Raw genomic sequence first — 24,054 nt, 5'->3', positions numbered from 1 at the left:
ACTGTAACACATTTGTTCCCTGTGTGGGCTCCCAGACTTGTGTTTTGGGATTAAGAGCTAACAAAACAGAACAAAGATTGAACACCTGTATACACTGTAGGAGCAGTGTTGACACCAGCACTGGGGCTGTATAAATTAAGTGACAGTCTGTTTTGGATGCATTTGGGCATTTCCTCTAAGCTCACCCCTCCATTCTTGATACCTTTTGGTGCTTTGAACTCTTCAGAAGTCAGAAAAATGACTAAAATGTCCTTGACTGGAGTGCTCTGGTGTCAAAATGTTAATTAAAATGAATAGGAGTGGTTTCAGCAAGAGCAGATGTTTTTAGTGAATCATTTTGCATAAAATCTGCATATATTGTCCTGCGGAAAGTTTGAGTGAGTGTTATCTAATTCAACCAAAGCCAGTTGCTGTGAAATGGATGCAGGGAAATATTTGTTTGAGTTTAGCGCGACAGAATTTGTGACTATGTTAATTACAACAGAAAATAATTTAGACTTTTCGTATCTCAAAGTCCACTCATTGCATAAAAATATATACTGGATATTTGACAAGGTTTGAAAGTGAATGTTTTCTAAACAGTGTGTATTTTAATTTTTATTGCATTGCCTTGTTTATTTCTGTTGTAAGTACATTAATGTAAATATGTTTTTTTTTTTTTTTGCTTTTAAAAAAAGAAAATGAGGTTCGAGATGAAATCATTTTTAGTCACAAATGCTGTCGATAGAGCTTAACACGTGTTGTAACCAGGTGTGATGTGATAAACCAGAATTGGAATTAGGTTTAGGTTAGATTGCCATAGATTTAGAATTAGGGTTAGGTTTTTCTATGTTAATGAGGTTGCTGAATGACCTTATTAAAGCAGTGAGTGCTGACTATCTGTTCTGGCTGACTGCAGTTATACATCTGAGCTCTTCTATGAGGGTAAACTGATGGCCAGTGGGAAGCAACCGCCCCATAAGGACTTCTACCCTCTCACCTTTTTCACCGCACGAGGAGAGGACGTGCAGGAGAAGAACAGCACGGCTTACTACAACAACGCTGAGGTAAACCCAACATAACCACTGACAATAAATAAACATTTGTTCTGTCGGGATCCCTTACATTTTAGTGTTAGCAAGACTTGTGACTATCGGCATTTAAATTAGTGGTTCCCCCAAACATAATTAGTTCTTACCCTCATGTCATTCCAAACCTGTTTTTCTGAAGGTGAAAAACATGAAATTTAAGACACTTTAAAAATGAACATTTTTTGTCTTTTTGTGTTTATGAGTGCTTGAGAGAAGCTCGTTGACAGTAGCTTGCATGTTCATGTGAGAACTTGCATTGTTTAGAGTTAAAACATGCTGCATGGACTACTTTTATGACACTTTTTGGTGCTTTTTTAAGCTATAAATTTCCACTGCATTGGCAAGATTGACCAGAGCATTCATTATTTCTTTTGTGTTCCACATAAGAAAAGAAAGTCACATGGGATTGAAAAAACGTGAGGGTGAGCTATTCTTTTAAGTCTGGTCCACTTTGCAGCTTATTCTAGATGAAAAATCGCCCACTTAGACAGGAAAGGGCTGTCTGAATAATATGTAATACGACTACCCACATTTAATTTTGTCTTTACCTGCTGTTTAGGGAAATGAAAATCTGAAATGGTTGATACCACAATAATATTAGCATGGAAGAAAACTCAATTCACCTACTGCAGTGACAGTATGCAACTGGCTGCACTAAAAATGAGAGAAATGATTGTAGACTTTATAATCAGAACTACTGCCCATCTGGAATTACTGCTTATTTCACAGATATAATTCAGAAAACAAAGCAAAATATACAGTTCTGCTCATGGATATCTAGTTTACTTTATACAGAGTACATAAAACTACACTTGTTAATTTATTACCGTTACTTAATTGAATTTGAGAGTTTTTACAAGAAATTTACATAATTTAGTTGGATTAGGTCAAATCAATTTACTATAGTAGTATTAACTCAACTTCATTTGGTTCTTCAAATTAAATTTACTTTATTGTATTCATTTTCTCATGTTGGTCCAACTTCATTTATTTTATTAATCATTAGTATTTGCTAGGTGAACAAGTGTAAGGACAGTGAAACTGTTGCACTGTCAATTTAATAGCAACTGCTTATAGAGCCAAGTAAATGTCCATCCTCAACATAAGCACAAGCGCCATTCTTCACCCCCATAACTCCAGCCTAACAGAGTCTCTTTTTAACCCATTAAGCTCTGAGGGTATTTTTAAAGATTTCTTGTTTCAGTTGCATACCCAAAATTAAAGGCTTATAATTCGACAATAAGAAAATAAAATAAGGAGGGTCAAGTGTTTGGTATCATTTTAAAGAAAACTTTTCAAATGTTTTAATGAAATAGGCTCAGAGTATAAGAATGTATCAAAATCAATAAACTTGAGCCAAAAATAAACTACTTCTGTTTGATATTATATACCTCAGGGAGTAAATAAGGTGGCTCCGAAAAACTGCTTTTGTTTTGTTCCCAGTCATGTCAACTGTAACTGAGTAAAATGTTGTGTTGATACGACAAAGCAATCAAAAGTTATAACATTACAAAACTAATTTATCCAAGTGTCCAAAAGTCTCTCAAAACAAATAAAACATAATATTTATACATAAGAACTAATTACACATGCAAACACAACAGTGACTAAATGTTTGCATAGCATGCAGACATGATTTTAGTAATGAGATTTCACAGAATGAGTTTTATTCTGTGCCATTTGAGTCATCATTTAGTCTGTGTCATGATCTTGGCGCCATCTCCTGGTGGCCATATGTTCCTAGAGTGATTGATCACATGACTCTCTGCCCAAATATAGAGGACTCTCACCACTGGTTGGAGCAATCTGAACCCAATCCGATTGGTTTAGCGTTCCATGACGCTACAGCATTTCCGATGACTGAACTCTAATGTGTTTGTAGCTAGATAGCAAGATGCCAGATAGCCAGATGCTTTGTGCACATTGTACTTCGTGTGGGTTATCTAATGATCTATGTATCCGATTACTTTGTGTGTGGGCTTGTTTTAAAGATAATCACCTCCTCTAAATAATGGTATGTGATATTCTAGGTTCTGTTTATTTTTTGTGAAGTTATAAGTGAAAAGGTGGCATATGAGCAACAGTTGTTCACATGAAACATGTATGTCAAAAACATATACTTAGCTATTACTCGCTACATTTTTGTCCGTGAGTAAAACAAATAGACTGGTTGTAATCTGCTCTTCGAGAGCTTTCCAACAACAAATGACAAAAAAAGATGGCTATTTGATGAGTTTGATGTTTTTTTGTTATGTTTGTACTTTTATTTGTATTAATAAATTACCAAAAAGGAGCACTTCTGATTTGTCTGCCAAGTTTTTGTTCAGTTTTGGTCATAATGCCTACAAGCATTGTAAATGGAAATGCCCTGCCCAGTTTCATCAATGCTACGTTAACACCACAAAAAGTATTCATGTAGTCCCAACTCAAAAGGATTAAGTAGACTTCAGTTTTACAAATTTAAATGGATAGAACACAGTGAGATCAAGTTGTGACAAAATGTTCTAAAATAGTGTTGCTTTAGTTTATTTTAAGTAAACTAAACACCCTGCAAAAATCCTTTTTTTTTGAGTGTATCTTTCCGAAATCAGATTGGAACTGGTGTTTTAAGACAGTTTAAACTTTTGCAATATATACTTCTGACTAAATTTTGGTATAAATCTTTTGTGGTTTTGTTTGTAATAAGTATTCAGATTGACAAGTTACTTGTAGTACTTTATTTCAGTACTTGGTGTATTCTAGTATTGTCTGAATGCTGTGTTGTGCACGTGCAGGTGTTTGAGATAGTGGAGCGGGTGGAGGAGATGAGGAAAAAATGGCCAGTGGCTTGGGGGAAGCTGGATGAGGGGAGCATCGGTGTGGTCTCTCCTTACGCTGACCAGGTCTTCCGAATCCGTGCCGAACTCCGCAAAAAGAGAATGCCAGAAGTCAGCGTAGAGAGAGTGCTCAATGTCCAGGGTGAGTCAAAGATACTCATTTTATATCACGTTTATATTGTGTTTTAATATGAAAATAATAGGAACTTTCCACACGAAAGTTATAAAGTAAGGCTTGAAAAAGTTTTTTGATTTGCGAATATGGTTTTTTTATTATTGTAATTTAACAAAATCAAGGAAATACAATTTATTTTTTTGTATTTATTTTTTCCCCTTTTTCACCCAATTTGGAATGCCCAATTCCCAATGTGCTTTTAAGTCCTCGTGGTGGCGTAGTGATTCGCCTCAATCCGGGTGGTGGAGGACGAATCTCAGTTGCCTCCGCGTCTGAGACCATCAACCCGTGCATCTTATCAGGTGGCTTGTTGAGCGTGTTGCCATGGAGACATAGCGCATGTGGAGGCTTCACGCCATCCACCACGGCATCCACGCTCAACTCACCACGCGCCTCACCGAGAACGAACTACATTATAGCGACCACGAGGAGGTTACCCCATGTGATTACCCTCCCTAGCAACCAGGCCAATTTGGTTGCTTAGGAGACCTGGCTGGAGTCAGGAAATACAATTAAAAAAACAAAAAAAAAAACAACACACACACACAAAGGGTAACAGGGGACCAAATTTTGGTTTATAGTTCTTGATAAACGTACATTTTCGTAGATTAAGGAAAAATATTTATTTGATAATTATTCTTAAAATAACTTTGGTAGCAGGGTTGAATGGTTGAGCTTGACGAATGCTGTCAACATGACAATTTGTGTAAAAATTGATCAAATTGAATGAGATTATTTATTAAATGATGTCAGTTCTTGGGCGTCACAATTTTAAGGAGTGTCCTACTTTTTGAAAGGGGAAATCATGCTGTAACAGGGTTGCAAGGAAAAATGTGGGTAGTAATTACAATAAATTAATAATCAAAAAATATTTTTTCTCCAATGAATTGAATATTGAATACAACAGATTGTCAAATTATGTCACTGATTTTTTTAGTTTAATTGTTGGATACAATACAATAAAAAGTCAAGGCCTCTGAGGTTTAAAATGTGTTCAAAATTAGGTACTGTACATTTCATGCAGTGCTGGTTAGTAATACATTACATGTAATCTGGATTATGTAATCAGATTACAAAAACCAAGTATTTGTAATTAGATTAAATTACATTTGTAAATACTTGTAATCAGATTAGTTACTTTTTATGAATTACATGATTACATAGTAATCAGGCAATGACAGTAAATTGTTCATAATTTATTGATTCCCCTAATTCTTTCTAATCATACCAGTTCTCCATGTTTTGATTCGTTAAGTACGTTTTCTTAAAATAAATTTAAGCTTCATTGTTTCAAAATAGCATAGATTATACGACTCAAATGCATGTGACATCAAATAAACAAGAGTGACCTAATCAGAGGTAATCCAAAAGTTAAGTCAGGAAGTATGTATCTCTTCCGGTCTGTAGGTAAGCAGTTCCGAGTGCTGTTCTTGAGTACGGTTCGCACCCGTCATACCTGCAAACACAAGCAGACGGCCATCAAGAGGAAGGAGCAGTTGGTGGAGGACTCCACTGAAGATCTGGACTATGGTTTCCTGTCCAACTACAAGCTGCTGAACACCGCCATCACTCGAGCGCAGTCACTGGTGGCTGTGGTGGGAGACCCCATCGCTCTCTGCTCAGTGGGACGCTGCAGGTAATCGCACACTATATAATCATAATATTATTATTAATGATTTTGAGCTGGTACGATATTTCGGATTAGGTGGGAAGGAGTTCATGGAGATACATTTTTTTTAATTATTTTTTTTAACCTATCATGTGTCTTTTCATGCTGAAAATTAGGTGTATATAGGCATGTAGTTTGTGGATGTGCCTGCCTGGATGTGTAAGCCAGGCAGATACTGGCTTATTTTTGTCTTGTTATGGTGAGTACCTGTGTAGCCAGAGTTCCCGAAACAAGAGCTGTCCTTCTGTCATCCTATCATACACTTCACAGCTCTCTGCTCTGAACATGCTCCTTGAAATGCTAGTTTTTTTTCCAATTCATGCCAGGGTAATACAACACAAAGGATAATGTTAAATAATTAAGAAATATTTAGCTAGATTTACGCCGATAAAAATATGGCGGAAAAGCGTCATCATTTAAAAATATTTGCTCGATTTACGCTGCTAAATAAGACAAAGCATTATCATATAAAAAAAATTGCTAGATTTTTGCTGCTATATTAGACAAAGCATCATCGTATAAATAAGTTGCTCGATTTACGCTACTATATAAGACAGAAAGCATCATCATATGAATAAGTTGTTTGATTTACGCTGCTAAATAAAGTGGAAAAGTATGGAGGACAAAACCTGCAAAAATATTAATAAAATATATAAATGCACAATTAAATGAATAAATAAACTTACAGATTTGTGCATAAATATATAAATAAATACAGGCGAAGTCAGAAGTTTACATACACCTTAGCCAAATACATTTAAACTCAGTTTTTCACAATTCCTGACATTTAATCGTAGAAAACATTCCCTGTCTTAGGTCAGTTAGGATCACTACTTTAAGAATGTGAAATGTCAGAATAATAGTAGAGAGAATTGATATATTTCAGCTTTTCTTTCTTTCATCACATTCCCAGTGGGTCAGAAGTTTACATACACTTTGTTAGTATTTGGTAGCATTGCCTTTAAATTGTTTAACTTGGGTCAAGCATTTTGGGTAGCCTTCTACAAGCTTCTCACAATAAGTCGCTGGAATTTTGGCCCATTCCTCCAGACAGAACTGGTGTAACTGAGTCAGGTTTGTAGGCCTCCTTGCTCGCACACACTTTTTCAGTTGAGGTCAGGGCTTTGTGATGGCCACTACAATACCTTGACTTTGTTGTCCTTAAGCCAATTTGCCATAACTTTGGAGGTATGCTTGGGGTCATTGTCCATTTGGAAGACCCATTTGCGACTGAGCTTTAACTTCCTGGCTGATGTGTTGAGATTTTGCTTCAATATATCCACATATTTCCTTCCTCATGATGCCATCTATTTTGTGAAGTGCACCAGTCGCTCCTGCAGCAAAGCACCCCCACAACATGATGCTGCCACCCCCATGCTTCATGGTTGGGATGGTGATCTTCGGCTTGCAATCCTCACCCTTTTTCCTCCAAACATAACAATGGTCATTATGGCCAAACAGTTCAATTTTTGTTTCATCAGACCAGAGGACATTTCTTCAAAAAGAAAGATCTTTATCCCCATGTGCACTTGCAAACTGTAGTCTGGCTTTTTTATGATGGTTTTGGAGCAGTGGCTTCTTCCTTGCTGAGCAGCCTTGCAGGTTATGTCGATATTGGACTCGTTTTACTGTGGATATAGATACTTGTCTACCTGTTTTCTCCAGCATCTTCACAAGGTCCTTTGCTGTTGTTCTGGGATTGATTTGCACTTTTCGCACCAAAGTACGTTCATCTCTAGGAGATGGAATGCGTCTCCTTCCTGAGCGGTCTGATGACTGCGATGTCCCATGGTGTTTATACTTGCATACTATTGTTTGTACCGATGAACGTGGTACCTTCAGACGTTTGTAAATTACTCCCAAGGATGAACCAGACTTGTGGAGGTCCACAGTTTTTTTTCTGAGGTCTTGGCTGATTTCTTTTGATTTTCCCATGGTGTCAAGCAAAGAGGCACTGAGTTTGAAGGTAGGCCTTAAAATACATCCACAGGAACACCTCCAATTGACTCCAAATAGCCAATTAACCTATCAGAAGCTAATTGCCTAAAGGCTTGACATCATTTTCTGGAATTTTCCAAGCTGCTTAAAGGCACAGTTAATTTAGTGTATGTAAACTTCTGACCCACTGGAATTGTGATATAGTCAATTAAATGTGAAACAATCTGTCTGTAAACAATTGTTGGAAAAATGACTCGTGTCATGCACAAAGTAGATGTTCTAAACGACTTGCCAAAATTAGTCTGCTAATATTAAGTCTGTGGAGTGGTTAGAAATGAGTTTTAATGACTTCAACCTAAGTGTATGTATACTTCTGACTTCAACTGTATATGATAACTAGAGCTGTCGGAATTAACGCTTTAATCGCATTAAATTTTAAAAGGTTAGCGAGTTAATTTTTCTTAATCGCGATTGACACATTTACCGTTAATACAGCGTAAACCAGCATAACACTGGTTGGGACTGGGTGGGCAGAACCTTTGTAATGTGTCCGCCTGGAGTCATTACACTGACACACACACCACAACAGCGCTTCCATGTCATTGATAAAATGATGGAGATAGGACCTCTTAGCGCTATTATTTGATGTACAAAACAACCCCAGATGGGACTTGTGATGGAGATAAAGCATTTCCTGCCTATGTAAGGCGCATTTAAATTACCACAGAACCACGCCGAGTCTTAACTATCACTCCGCTTTTCCCGTGGAGTTCAAAGTATGCGTCATCATATAAAAGCATTATATTGGGGGCCTGGGTAGCTCAGCGAGTATTGACGCTGACTACCACCCCTGGAGTCACGAGTTCGAATCCAGGGTGTGCTGAGTGACTCCAGCCAGGTCTCCTCAGCAACCAAATTGGCCCGGTTGCTAGGGAGGGTAGAGTCACATGGGCTAAACTCCTTGTAGTCGTGATTAGTAGTTCTCGCTCTCAGTGCGCGTTGTAATTTGTGCATGGATCGCGGAGAGTGGCATGAGCCTCCACATGCTGTGAGTTTCTGCGGTGTCGTGTACAGCGAGCCACTTGATAAGATGCACGGATTGATGGTCTCAGAAGCGGAGGCAACTGAGACTTGTCCTCCGCCACCCGGATTGAGGTGAGTAACCGCGCCACCACAAGGACCTACTAAGTAGTGGGAATTGGGCATTCCAAATTGGGGAGAAAAAACGAACTGCTATATAAGGCTGCGAATCATCTAGCAAAAAATGTTATAAGTGTAAAAGTGTCATCATATAAAAAATTGCTAGATTTACACTACTAAATAAGGCTGAAAAGTGTCGTCATGTAAAAAAAAAATAGATTTACACTTCTCAATAAAGCGGAAACTTGTCATATAAAAAAGTTTGCTAGATTTAGGCTGCAAAAGATGTAAATGCATCACATTTAGCAGCGTAAATCTTGCAAACCTTTATACAAGGCAGAAACGTGTCATCATATAAAAACTTTGCTAGATTTATGCCGCTAAAGAAGCCGGAAACAAGTTATATAAAAAAAGACTCACCATTGGCACTGTGGTACATTGTTAACCTTTTCTCAAATTTCTTGCTTCGGTTAACATGGATGTAGTCCACTTAGATTCATATTTCATTTTATATTGATTCAGATTGATTTTATGTTGACTTATCCTTGGATTTCAAATGCAAAATAACCAGAGAGGAGATAACTGGAAGCCACGTGCTGAATTTAAAATGCAGCATAACAATACAGCTTACTACTGTTTCAAAGTGTTTTGTTACATACTGCATACTGTTTCACATACTGTTTCTAAAAACACAGTATGCAGTATGCTAGTATTCCATTCTGAAAATAGCCATTTGAGTCAAAGATCGACCTTTAGGGTTTAAAATCAATATTAGATCACTCAAATAAAGATTGTAATTAATCAAAGTCCAAATGTGTTTTTTTCGCTAAAAGCTAAGATACAATAGCTGTAATAGCAGTGACTTTTATCTAGCAGTTGAGAGGGTGACAGTCCCCTGTGCCTTTACTCGTGACCTTTGACCTCTTGTGTTTTGATTATTGTGCCGGTTCTTTGACAAGAAAATGACCGTATATTGCTGTCAGGCAGTGTTGCATGTGCTGTCTGTGTGTTTGAGTTGACACTACCTCAGAGATGTGTCTGTCATTTGGCTGGCAGCCCTCTGCTCCTTCAGCTCTATCCTCCCTAGCTGCAGCTCCCCTGTCGCTATGGAAACAGACTCGCATCAGCCAATCGGTAGAGCCCGACCACAGGAAATGTCAAGCCAGAGGGCCTGGCAATTAAATCTGTGTGTGCGCTGAAGACACTTTTTTGCTCTGAGCTAGAGGTATAGGCAAGCAGTAATGTAAACATTATCATAATAATGTGTCTTACGATGACCAATCCAGTCAAAGTGCTATTATAGTTACATTGAACCATCCTTTTTCCACTCAGAATGATTGTAATAGCCATACACAGCAAAAATGTTCAATATAAATATCTAAACATCCTTAAAACAAGATACATTTACTTGAATCAAAATGACATAAGAACTATTATACAACTACTGTATTTTAGCAATTTGGTTAAGGAATTTTGGGGGAAATGTGATTATCTTGCAAATAATGTCACAATACAAAAATCTCAATGATCCTATGAAGATTTTATTTTATTTCTTTCTTAATGATAAAAGAATACCCGTCACCTGTGACAGTAAAATGCTTTTTTTTGCTGTAGTTGCAGGTGGCTGTTGTCTAACAAATCCGCTGTCTACAAGCTGTTGTGCATCTAATTCGGTCTGTCACTGTAACTTCAACTTGTCAACTGCTCATCAAGCTCCTGATTAGTTCAAGCAGTTCTGCTTCCTCAAGACCTGGTCACATTATCTGAAATGAGTTTTGCTGGCTGAGGGGGAGGAGAGCAGAAAATATTGCTCGCAGAGTTGACGTGTATTGCCAACACTCACTCAAGTTAATGTGTCTATAACTGTCTGTTGCTGGTATTGCTTGTGTTGTTGTTTGTGACATTGTGAGATGTGATCGTGTATAGCACAGCTGAGGTTAGACAAGTATTCTGTAGGGGATGATGAAATAGCCTATATTCCCTCTTTTGAATGAGGCAATATCTGCTGAGGTTGTTGCTATAGATTTGCACAATAAACAGCACAGTCGGTACGTATACATGCACTTTAAAAGTTCGATTATAAGTCGGATTAAAACAATAATTAGTATTTTAAAATGTCATGTAAATGCTTTAGTCCAACTGAAATTGCACCAGTACAATTTTTGCAAAGTTAGATCGCAAGCTACAGTTGCAAAGATAATGCAATTGTGGCTTGGCTTCGTCCAGCATGTATACACATTAATCAGACCACATTTGGCCTCTCCGTTGTGGGCATGCTCCATAACACAGAGGTGACGTGCATTGCATATTACTGCCACTTCCTCAGCTGACGAGAAATATTCCAGGTTCAATACAAGTTGAGCTCAATCGACATCATTTGTGACATAATCTTGATTGCCACAAAATTTTATTTGGATTTGTCCCTCCTTTTCTTTAAAAAAAAAAAAAAAAAAAAGCCAAAATCTGCGTTACAGTGAGGCACTTACAATTAAAGTGAATGGGACCAGTTCGTAAACGTTTTAATACTCACTGTTTCAAAAGTATAGCCACAAGGCATAAACAATATATGTGTTAACATGATTTTAGTGTGATAAAATCGCTTACTAACATTTTCTGTGTAAAGTTACAGCCACTTTTACAACTCCGACATAACGACATAACACTGAAAATTGTAAAACAACTGTTAAAAAAACAATGATTTAAACAACTTTACAGCTCAGAATAATACACAACTTTTATTAGCAGAATTAATGTAAGTGCTTTTAAAAAAATTAAAACCTTCACATTTCTGCCTTTAAACCCTAAAAAAAACAACAACAAAAAAAAAAAACATTATCCCACAATGTCAACGTTATCCCACAAATGCTGTCGTTTCAGCTCAACTTGTACTTGTTGGATGTATCAAATTTTAACAGACCAAACTTCAACCAAATATTCAAATATCTTGAAAAATATATACTTAAACATTTTTAAAAATTTTTAACCCTATAACTCCGTGTGTATCAAATATAATACACAACGTTTGACGGCTCCTGTTTCACACTCTGTTCACGCTAACGAGCCAAACAACCTATGGTATGTAACTTACACATTTATGACACCATCTAGTAGTTATTTCTGAAAAAAGTGTTTTCAATGTTTAGATCGATCTATTTAAAATGGACTTGCGTAAAAAGTTACTTTTATGTTGGGATAAATGACAGCTTATTTTAATAAAGTAACAGTAATGATTATATTGTTACTGATATTTTAAAATTAATATTTGCGGAACCATCGTCATAATGTCTTGCGGTCCGGATAGAATCAATCCGGGGTCAGGACCTGGAATCGGACCACGGTGACTGGCGTAGCCTAATCGTTAGCAAGGCAGCTAATGTTAGCAACTTCATACAGTCTGAGAAAGCCAAACTGCTTGCGTTTTTAGTGACACGCACCTGATCGGCTAGATGTAGAACACAGGCTGAATATTTAAAATTACTCAAAAGTTTATCATCGATATCGTGGATTTTTTTTATTGCGATTAAATATCGAGATCATTTATCGCCCAGCCCTACATGTATATAATATGATGCAACAGGCTTTTGAGGTAAATCTCTTAATCAGCTTTGAAAATTCTGACATATACATTTTATAAGAGATATTTAAAGTGTGAACTAATATTTCTGTGTATTTTCATATATGCAGCCTGCTCTGTCATTATAAAGATCTCATTATTTTACATTATAAGCTATTATGATGTCATCTTACCGTAAGTTTCTAAGACCCCTTTTTTAAATGGCAATATAGTGTTTGGTGCATAAAATACATATGATGAAAATTGTTTATTGACAAAATATTTTATTCATATTGTATTTGTTGTGCTGAATTGAACTCTTACATTTCAATCCATATTTATAGACCAAGGAGAGGAAGTTGTCATGGCCGAACTCTCAAACATGTGGTATCTCTGAAAAGCCCAGGGAGTCCTCTGACAATACCCCAAGATTTACCACTGTATGGGCTAAGAAAAACTTCAATAACAAGAGGATAATGACCTTTTAAAGCCTAATGTATCAAATATGATACGTGCACATTTTTTAAAATATTAAACAACATGAGAAAACTGTCCGCAAAACCTGAGTGCCATGAATAATAGCATATCATTAACCCACTGAAGTATTAGCAAAGTTATTCTGTTGTGAATTCCTCAAATTTGGACAGTTTAGGATATTGCGTTAAGTGAAATGCGTTTTTAAGAGAACTGCGTATTCACAACGCAAGTTACGTGTTCTGACTAGCACGTAACTTCGTTTATTCACTTCATTGTCTGTGCAGATGAAAGTTTCGTTAACATTGAGAAAATGAAAAAAACCTTCAGTAACAAACTGTTTTGTCAGTAATTTAGTTGACGAGAGCAACACTGTCTGTAAACGTCTGGTAATGGACTGATGAATAGAATTACAGCAAATGAAGTATTTTAATTTCTCATAATATCATACCCTAGACAAGTTTAGGTTTTTTACCAAAAGAAAGTGCGATCTTGAATCCACATTCGAATCATATAGAATCAAATTGGCTTGATATTACTTTGGCCCAACTCTGCCAATTTTGGCACCTCTGTCCCCCCTTTCTTTAAAAAAGAAAAATCCTAAAATTGCCCATGCCCTACTGTCTAGATATCAATGTCAGCCATTGAAAAACTAAAATTGGTTGAGCACTACTGCTGTCTGCGACCTGATATAAGTGTTCTCTCTGCCGGTGTTATCATCAACTTTTATCAACTTAAAACTGGCCAAATTCTTATAGCTTAAAGTGTTACAAGACTCCTAATGTGCTGTTTTAAGAGGCAGGGAAGATCAGCCGCTAAATTACACGGTGACGCATCGAGTTTCTCCTGTGTCAAGTCACAGTGGATGTGTCAGATTGTCTAAGATTGATGTCACTCGAGTTAGGATTGAGAATTTTCCCATCCGTGCTGGAGCGATATGAAATTTGGCTACTGGGAAGAGAATCGGTCATATTTCTGGAGCTTTTCCGGTCACACATTTTATCACACAAGCAGGGTAACATGCAAGTTACAAACCAAATCTGAGTTTGTAATTCAATAAGTTGATTTACGATGGTGCACAAACTCTATTGTTTTACTCTTGACCGAGTCAGTCACTTCAGTCTGAACATGAGCAGCGTCTCGTTTTTCCAGTTCTCTGCCTTGTTTTACATGCTGCATTAACAATAAATGGTTTTTCTCCCTTGAGGACTCTCAGATTGGATGGAAATCTGTGGCTTGCATATTTATCACACTTTGGTAATGCTTCAATTAAAAAACACCCAGAGTCTTCACTCTTCCCCTCTCGCTCTCATTCCCACTTAACATAATCGTATTTTCAACTGACAGTCATTGGGTAAATCAAATATAGTTTTGGGTGGGTGGGTGTTATTTCAAGTGGTTATGAAGAGCATGTCTGATTCACTGCATTTCTCCCAGGCTTGGCACGATAGTTCTAGACAGCAATTTGGCTTAATTTCAATTTCGATTGTGTTGCTGATTAGTCATGAATAATGTCAAAGGTTATAGTGAAACATGCTGTTTGTGATTCTTGAACAAACACTTTTTTTTTTATTTGTTTTTGTCTACAGTTCAACAATTAGGCTAAAACAAATGCATATAGATTTGTATTTCCAAAAAAAATGCCAGCGCTTGTAAGGCAGCAAAAAATAAATAAAATAATAATGTTAAAGTTTTGTTTGAAAACTCCATTTTCAGGTCCCTAACATCATCGTTTCCCAAAGTATGTGGTTATGGTGAGCATTTTCGAAACTCTAAAGTTTTGATGGAGGAAAACGCTGTTCTAGTGTGGATGAGAGGTGAAAATGTTGCAAAATGAATGCATTTTTAAACCAATAATATTTTGCCTAAGGCTTTTCACAGTGTCATAACCAGATGCAAACCAGTGATAAAAGCTTTTTCTTCCATGTTTTTAAGAGGTTTTGTCATTAGTTGTCCACAGATAATTCGCAGAGGCCGATAAATTGGCCGATATTCTGATTTTATTTTTTCTATTAACATTTTTTTATTGATTCCTATATTAACACATACAAGCAAGAACATATACAAACAGAATCAATACTTAACCCCCTCTATTACAACATCCCAGTGGTCCCACATAATTATAGACACACAAAAACAAATATAAAATATAATTATTCACACACACAAACTCTACATCTCTCTCTCCACTGTCCCTCCCCGAGAGTCCTCCAAAAATGCCAAATATTTGCCCCATTTTCCCATAAACAAGTCCAAATTACCCAATCCTCTAGATACCCCTTCTTCAAACGCTGCCACCCTCCCCATCTCTGTACACCACTCTAGAAATGATGGCGCTCCATCGGACTTCCAACCCCTTAAAATGACTTCTCTGCCAATCATAACACTTGTTAAAACCCAATTTTTTTTATAAATTTGTTATAAAATTAATGACAGATCTGTCACCCAAAATACAAAGTCTGGGGCTGACCCAGATTCTCAGAATATCTCAACACTCCACTCTCATACAGGTCGCCCTCACACAATCCACTCTGACCAACAGAAAGGGGACTTATTGATACATAATTTGGGGTTCAGCCATATGCTTGAGGCAACATTTAAATAAATGTCTGAATTAAATACTCTGGCCATTCTTGTCCAAATCATGTGCAGATGTGAAATAACGGGGTGTGACTTCTCCGGTTAGTTTAATGGAAAGACTTTGCAATGGTGAAAAAGGGGCATGGACTTCCTGTTCAATAGAAAACCAGGGAGGGGCTCTTTCAGGTGGAAGCGACCAATGAGCCAAATGCCTGAGACCGAACGCGTAATAATAAAACAAAATCTTGGGTTAGCCTAACCCACCTTTGTCAATCGGCCTATGTAATTTGTTGGAATGTAGCCTGGGACGTTTACCATTACAAATGAAGGACTCCGCTATGCTATCAGATTGCTTGAAATAAGAGAGGGGGACATCTACAGGGAGAGACTGTAGCAAGTAGTTGAATTTTGGAATACAATTCATTTTAATAACATTAACCTTCCCAATCATCGATAAATGTAATGAAGCCCATCTGTCCACATCGCTCGAAAACCTTTTTATTGAAGGGTCAAAATTAACTCTGACTAAATCAGACAAATTTGCTGGGAATAAAATACCCAAATACTTAATGTCCTGTGTGGGCCACTGAAAGGCGCCCGGCTGGAAAGCCTGTATTTCAATCTAGTCAATTCTCTGAGGCCATCAGACGACATTCTGCGCTTCAGCTCTGCCTCTGCACTTTTAATATTCTCTTCCAACTCCACAAGTTCTCGTGCTTTGGATTTTTTGGTGAATGAGGCATACTGTATGATCCGACCCCGAAGAACTGCCTTAAGTGCCTCCAAAGCCATGCCCACAGAGGATACTGAGGACCAGTTGGTCTCCATATAAACATTGATTTCGGTCTTTAACATTTGTTGGAAATCAGGATTTTGCAAAAGGGATACATTAAAGCGCCAACTATATGATTTCTTTTTCTCCGTATGTGGCAACATCTCCAAACTCACCAGGGCATGATCTGAGACTAAAATGTTTCCAATTCAGCAATCTGCAACAGATGAAATGAGGGACTTAGATATCAAAAATAAATCTATTCTAGAATAAATCTTATGGACTGATGAAAAAAATTGATAGTCCCTACCAGATGGGTTCAAAAGTCTCCAAATATCTGCAAGACCAAGATTTTTACACATCCTATGAAGCGTCAGTGTTGCACTTGGGGGTTTCTTGAAGAAACACTATATCATATTTCTTACGTTTAAGAAAAGAAATAACCTTCCTTCTTTTTATGGGGTGCCCCAACCCATTCACATTCCATGTGGAGAGAGACAACTTATTCATATTAACATTTGACATATTGATATAATAAAAATAAATAAATTGTGTGTCAAAAACAAGATTATACAGACCACATTCCCCATTAATGCAACAATCAAACCCTGAACTTCCCCACGAACCAAACAAACAGAAAAAAGAAAAATGTGCGCATTAACCCCGCTCACGACAGCGCCAACCGGTGTCAATCCCTTAAAACTCAGAGTCCATGTACGCCTACGAGAGCCCCCGCGACAACTTTGCCATAGGATTGCTCAAGTCCGGTGCTTCTATACAGATTTTGTAAGATAAAATTACATAATAGAAAATACTTTGTAAAACAGACCCCAGCCAACAGGCAGAATAACAGAAACAATATGTAGACTCATTCACAGAACCGTCTCGAAGGTGTGTGCCTCCACAAAATAAACTCAAGCTGATATAAAGCCGTTCAGTTTCCTCGGACAGACAAACAACTGTTCAGTGAGCCAGCTGTTATGAGTTCAGCGGATGACGTAATCATTCCAATGTCCCGTAAAAATACTCAACAAAACAGACTCCAGCCAGCAGGAGGAATAAGCACAAAGGACAAACAGATTTATCCACAGCTGTCCAAAGGAGTGATATTCAACAGAATAAGCTCCAGCACGGAAAACAAAACCGGCATCCTGGTTCCTCGGATGATCGAGCCAAACTAACTCGGAAGCCGCAAAAAAAAGAAAAGAAAAATACACCATAACTTACTCAGCCTTTTTATAAAAGACGTCCTTTATGTGAGCAAGTAGATATTTTGCAGTCATCCAAAGTGTCCATTCTCGATCTGGCCGGAAACTTCAGTGTAAAAAAGAACTTCCGTCGATGCAAAAGTTTCTTGGAGCCATCCCACAAAACAAACTCCAGCCACTAGGCGGAGCCAGCGCAAAAAGAAACAAAAATGGCACCCAGCTTCCTCAGATAATAGAGTCACTGAACCACGAGTCAGTCCACTAATATAAGAAACATCAAATGGCTTACTCTAATGTATTTATGGAGGAGAGTGCCTGTTTTGGACATGTAAATACTTTGCGACCATTCTTCGTTTCTTTTCTCAGTTTGGCCGGAAACATCAGAGCAAACGAGATCTTTTTCTGATGTAAGAGTTTCTTACATTCCTTGAACCGATCCCGTTTCTCTCTTGTCGAATTCGCAAAGTCCAGGAACAAGAAAATATTATGGTTCTTCCAAGAAAGCTTCCCTTTGCTCCTCGCCTGGCGCAATACGAGATCTTTATCGGATGATCTCAGAAATTTGGCCAAAATCGATCGGGGCCTTTCTCCCTCAGCAAATCTGTGATCTGGGACTCTGTGAGCTTGCTCGATTTCCAGCTTGTGGCCTGTTATGTCAAGCAGACTTGGGAAGAGCTCGTTCAGGAATTCCACCATATCTCTGCCCTCTTCATGCTCAGGAATTCCAACAATTCGTATGTTATTCCTTCGGCTCATATTTTCAAAACATTCCAGTTTTTCTGAAATTAATTCCAAATCTGTTTTGGATGCGGGCGGATTAGCGGATAATTCCCTTTCCGATGACTCAAGTTAATCGATTTGTTTTTCAACTTCTGTCACTCTTGTAAACAACTCAGAGAATTTTGTTTCCATCGCCGTAATCGATCGACGTATTACAGCGAGATCCTCCAAGTCAGTAACAACCTTCGTCAACATCACCGACATGTTGGACAGTTGACGCTAAATTTCATCTATCGACGTGCTGTCCAAATCGAGTCCCCGTCTCGCAGTCCCGTCAGAGGCCTCAGCTTGAACACGTAAGTGTCTTTTAATGTCTCCAGAGTTTGAGGATTTTGACTTCTTCATGCAAGTATGTAACTGGGTGTATCGAATCTCACCAGATTATAACATGAAAATAATTAAAAAACTAGAAAAGGTTCACAGAGCTTGTGTCTCACACATCTGCTTCTCGCATGGCATCCCCGGAAACTCGATATTCTGAATTTAACACATTTCACATTCGGCTGATTAGTCTCTTAAGCCGCAACGGTGCTGAGAATTGCCGCCTTGCATGTGAAGGAGCCGTCTGAGATGTAAACGACCAATCAAAGTTTACAATAATTGCTACATACCATCATGTTACTACAATAATAGACCAGAGTACAATGTCTCATTTAAACTCTCTCTCTCCTCAACAGTTTCCTGTAACTCTTAACTGTCTTGTCTAATGATATAAAGGCAAATATTAATAAAACCTCATTCAAACGGGTTTAATTCACAAACCTCATGAAACTTGAGCAAATCAAGCGTTTCTTTCTGAGGAGTGCTCATATATCTTCCTTTGAAGCACATATTCTATCAGCATGGATCAAAACTCTGTTTCTCTGACTTATGAATGTTGCATGATGGTCAGACCGTGATGCTCCGAGCAGGCGACCGGGCCCGTGTAAGCTGAAATCTGTCAGAAGTTTGTTGCATGCTGGATTTGCAGTAGCTTGTTAGAGCAACTTAAAAGTATAAGCACTTTACGTTCGCTATAAGTAAATGTCATATTCACTCTGCACTGCATCTGCAATTAGTAGAATGCATTTTAAACATGATATGAAGCACATATTTAAACTATGTATAGTGGTAAAGCATCAAATATCAACCCTGTTTAGTGATGTAACATTGTCCTGACTCAGAATCTCTGGTCCTTCACAGAAAGTTCTGGGAGACCTTCATCTCCATTTGTCATGAGAACCACAGTCTCCACGGCATCACCTTCGAGCAGATTAAGATTCAGCTGGAGGCCCTGGAGCTGAAGAAAACCTATGTTTTGAACCCACTGGCCCCAGAGTTCATCCCCAGGGCCCTGAGACCACAACACCCACAGGGGCCCGGCAAACACCAGCACTCCTCACCCAAGGTGCGAGTCTTTCTTTCATGCTATTTAAGATCAATTGCAAGTAGGGTTGCATGTAACACAATGCTGCAATCACATTGCTTTTTCATGTAATAAAGTATATATATTTATATTTGTTATAATTGTTTCATTCTTCAGTTGTCCTACAGTAAATGTAGGAACTGTTACTGTTTTGCTATCCATTTTATTGAGTACCTCTTCCATATCCCACTGTGGATCTTTTAAAGGCACCTATAGTCTGCTCACAGTGGAAAATTCATGGCATTTCAAATGGGGCAATTTTATCGCTCTGTTCATCTCTCGTGCCTCCATGAGGACATGACTGTCGCTCATGATGTCTGTGCGGATACGGTCAGTTGCGTCCATGGTGGCAGGTTTGATATGACGTGCCCTGATGTGGAGTCATTCTCGATTTCTCAAGCTGCCATTGATAACAGGCTTTGCTTCTCTGACCAGCAGAGAGCATCCGTCTAAACGCGAGAGAGCTCTCGCACCCTCAAACAAATAACATGTCAATCAATCATCAGCCCTTAGGGGCAGGAAGGTAAACATGCCAGAATAGTTGAGTGAGAAGACTCATCTTTCTGTTGATCAAGTTTGTATCCGTTTTTTCTCGCCCCCTCCATTTACTTGTTTTTTGTAGTTATAGAGAAGTTAAATTGGCTGTTTGGTTTACTGAACTTAAAACCTTGAACATGTCTAGGTCATATTTTTGACCAAAATAAATAAAAAAGAAAAGAAATAATGATGCACCAATGGATCGGCCACCTTTCATTGTGGCTTTCTTTACAATTTGGCCTGTCATGTGTTCAACAGATCCAATCCATGTTCAATGGAAATTATTTATTGTTAGGACAATAAAACAGATCTTGTTCCTCTTTGTACATTTTTCAAAGCATAATTATTAAGCAAAGCAGTGATCTGATGATAAAATAAGGAATTTGGCTTGGTATCGGAATCTGCATATTGTTTTGTGTGTGTTTGTGTGTGTGTGTGTGTGTGTGTTAAAATCAGTATCGGCCTGGGTAGCACAGTGGTAAAATACGCTGGCTACCACTCCTGGAGTTCGCTAGTTCGAATCCCAGGGCGTGCTGAGTGACTCCAGCCAGGTCTCCTAAGCAACCAAATTGGCCTGGTTGCTAGGGAGGGTAGAGTCACATGGGGTAACCTCCTCGTGGTCACTATAATGTGGTTCGTTCTCGGTGGGGCGCGTGGTGAGTTGAGCGTGGTTGCCGTGGTGGATGGCGTGAAGCTTCCACGCGTGCTATGTCTCCGTGGCAACACGCTCAACAAGCCACGTGATAAGATGCGCGGGTTGACGATCTCAGACGCGGAGGCAACTGGGATTCGTTCTCCGCCACCCGGAATCACTACGCGACCACGAGGACTTAAAAAAAGTGCATTGGGAATTAGGCATTCCAAATTGGGAGAAAAAGGAGAAAAAAAATAAAATGTTTAGGACTAATAAAAATGTCTATGCATCCCTTAAATGAAAGAAACAATTAATTATAATTAGCATTAAAAAATTAAGCCTTAAGAAATATTAATATATATATTTACATTGTGACGTGATTTTTGCATTTTCCCCCAATATTTTCCTTAACATACTGTAATGCAAAAACATCTTATTCTAGTCACTGTTATGAAATTTTTTTTTTTTTTTTTTTTTTTGCATTACGTTAATGATAATTTGAGGGGAAATGTGCATAATTGCATAAAAACATAACATCACAATGCAAAAAATCTAGAAGCCTATTTTATTATTTTCTTTTAAAGCTGATGTAATTTTTTCGATGTAAAAAAAAGTTATCGTATTCCAGAGAATACTTTATAAATGAAAACTACTTCCTCTTATATAATTTTCTATTTATTTGGAACTTGACAAACATAGTAAAAAAAAAATAATTTTAATTTAGTTTTAAATCTACAAAGCTCCTTAGAGGACAGGGCGGGAATTTTTTTTCTGAAATAGTTGTGCGTGCCCTCACAATAGTTTGCATTGCCTGGCAATATGACGCATATGATGATGTTTTCTTCTGTGGAACATAAAAGAGGATGTTTGGAAGAATCTCACTTAATAACTATCATGTAATTGGTCAACTGTCGTCTTTTGTACAGTAATTATAAACATTGTCATTGGTTTAGTTCCTCCCTTGACAGGTGCTTCCCCATTTTTGTGCTGTAATTTCACAGGCTTTGTACAGAACAGCATTCATAATGCACCACTGAAATAACAAGCTTGATTATGCACAATCGGCAGTTCTCGGAGACCGTTTTGCGAGCAAATGTGCTGACCTCAGAGCAGCGGTGCTCGGAGCTGCCAGGCCTCAAGCCAGCAGAGCCTCTGAATCGCTTGTTGATGCCATCAGCATGTCATTCTTCTTGCACTCACACCACATTGATCTGTTTTGAAAGCCTTGCATTTCCAACAGAACACATCAATGGACTTTTGAGTCGGAAGTCATTGGCAGCAAAAAATAAAAAATACAAGTGAGATTTTCTTGTACATTGCAAGATGCAATTCAGGCACCAAGGCTTTAAGAGAGGCAGTACCTTTTTTAGGTTTTTTTGGTGTATCCGACTCAAATATGTTTAGTCGTTTGTAGTCTGAATGGCGAAAAACCACATTAAATTCTTTGTCTGTTTTTAATTTCCAAAGTGTGACAAAAATGAGAATATGATCTAACCATAAACAAGACAACCAGGTAAGATCTAACGGGAGGAACCGGTCCCCATCTCGCCACCACTGCAACGTGTACTGGCTGTTTGTAAAACGAAATGTGACTAAAAATACCTTAATTTTTGTCTTTGCATTTGAGTGCTGTAATTAACGTTAAAAGTTTTCATATTGAGTATTGAAGATGTCAAATGTTATTATGCGTTATAATTTAAGCAGTAAAAACACGCATTGCATGTCTGATTGTAGTTTTTATTGATACATTTCTCAAGCTTAAGAAGCATTACGCTTGTTAGGATGTGTATTCATCAGCCTGTTACATGTGTGCCCAAATAATACAGGCCTGTTGATTCAAGTTAAAACTGGTTTTGTCGATAGTTCATAATCCACAGAATTTTTTCACTATAAACCATAGATATCCCTTTATAATAACTTTTATTAACATGAACAATGAGTAATTTAATTTATAAAAGATTATTCTTATAAGTCTGACATCAGACAAAAACAGCTTCACATTACTGTATGTGCCACATTTAAAGCTGTTGTGAAAGTCAGTACATTCTTACAACTGTGATTGCTCCATCATTGCGCCAAGTTGCAGTTATAAACATCACATTATCTACGGAAAAAAAACATATGTCGATGCAAGTGAAAACATTGGAGACCGGAAAATGAAAACAGGCTTCCGTTATGAACTGTGGAACAGTTCTGTGTTCAGTAAAAGGTAGATAGGACTCTTGCGGTGTGCCGCGACACGTCAAAATTACATCACTCCAATTGTAATAATGAAGCGGTCTACTCTAGAAGTGCTTGTACACTGATAAGCCAAAACATTATGACCACTCACAGGTGAAGCGAATAACATTTATCATCTCCTAACAAGACCACATGTCAAGGTCTGGGTAGATTAGATGGCAAGCAAACAATCAGTTCTCGGAGTAAACTTGTTGAATGCAGGAGAAATGGACAGGAGTAAAGACCTGAGCAACTTTGACCTGGGATAAATTATTAAGGCCAGATGACTGGGTCAGAATATCTTTGAAACTGCAAGGCTTGTGGGGTGCTCCCAGTCAGCAGTGGTGAGTACCTACCGACAGTGGTCCGAGGAGGGACAAACCACAAACTTGCGACAGGGTGTTGGGCACCCAAGGCTCATCGATGCGCTATGCAACTAAGGCTATCCCGTCTGGTCCGAACTGACAGAAGGTCTACTCTGGCACAAGTCACAGAAAATTTTAATGATGGTTACAGGAGGAATGTGTTACAACAAACAGTGCATCGCACCCTGCTGCGTAAGGGGCTACGTTAGCCGAAGGCCAGTCAGAGTGCCCATGATGACCCCTGTCAACCGTCAAAAGCACCTACAATGGGCACGTGAGCATCGGAACAGGACATGGGAGTAGTGGAAGATGGTCGCCTGGTCTGTTGAGTCCCATTTTCTTTAACATCATGTCGACGAGGGCCTGGGTAGCTCAGCGAATATTGACGCTGACTACCACCCCTGGAGTCACGAGTTCAAATCCAGGGCATGCTGAGTGACTCCAGCCAGGTCTCCTAAGCAACCAAATTGGCCCAGTTGCTAGGAATGGTAGATTCACATGGGGTAACCTCCTTGTGGTCACGATTAGTGGTTCTCGCTCTCAATGGGGCGCGTTGTAAGTTGCGCGTGGATCACGGAGAGTAGCATGAGCCTCCGCATTCTGGGAGTCTCCACGGTATCATGCACAACGAGCCACATGATAAGATGCGTGGATTGACAGTCTCAGAAGCAGAGGCAACTGAGAGTTGTCAGCCGCCACCCGGATTGAGGTGAGTAAC

General features: G+C 38.4%; 1 protein-coding gene across 1 annotated transcript in view; it reads left to right on the top strand.

Annotated features, from left to right (window-relative positions):
* LOC127451148 (probable helicase with zinc finger domain) overlaps positions 1-24,054 on the top strand; it is a 90,943-nt gene that overhangs the window by 43,573 nt on the left and 23,316 nt on the right. The window contains exons 19-22 of the mRNA XM_051715606.1: positions 899-1,046; positions 3,845-4,028; positions 5,469-5,697; positions 19,358-19,562. Of these exons, the coding sequence (XP_051571566.1) occupies positions 899-1,046; positions 3,845-4,028; positions 5,469-5,697; positions 19,358-19,562 (766 nt within the window). The remainder of the gene's footprint in view (positions 1-898; positions 1,047-3,844; positions 4,029-5,468; positions 5,698-19,357; positions 19,563-24,054) is intronic.

Source organism: Myxocyprinus asiaticus, chromosome 14 (assembly GCF_019703515.2).
Source record: "Myxocyprinus asiaticus isolate MX2 ecotype Aquarium Trade chromosome 14, UBuf_Myxa_2, whole genome shotgun sequence".
Classification (NCBI taxonomy): Eukaryota; Metazoa; Chordata; class Actinopteri; order Cypriniformes; family Catostomidae; genus Myxocyprinus; species Myxocyprinus asiaticus.
Note: the sequence above shows the minus strand (reverse complement) of the source record. Positions and strands in the feature narration are given on the sequence as shown.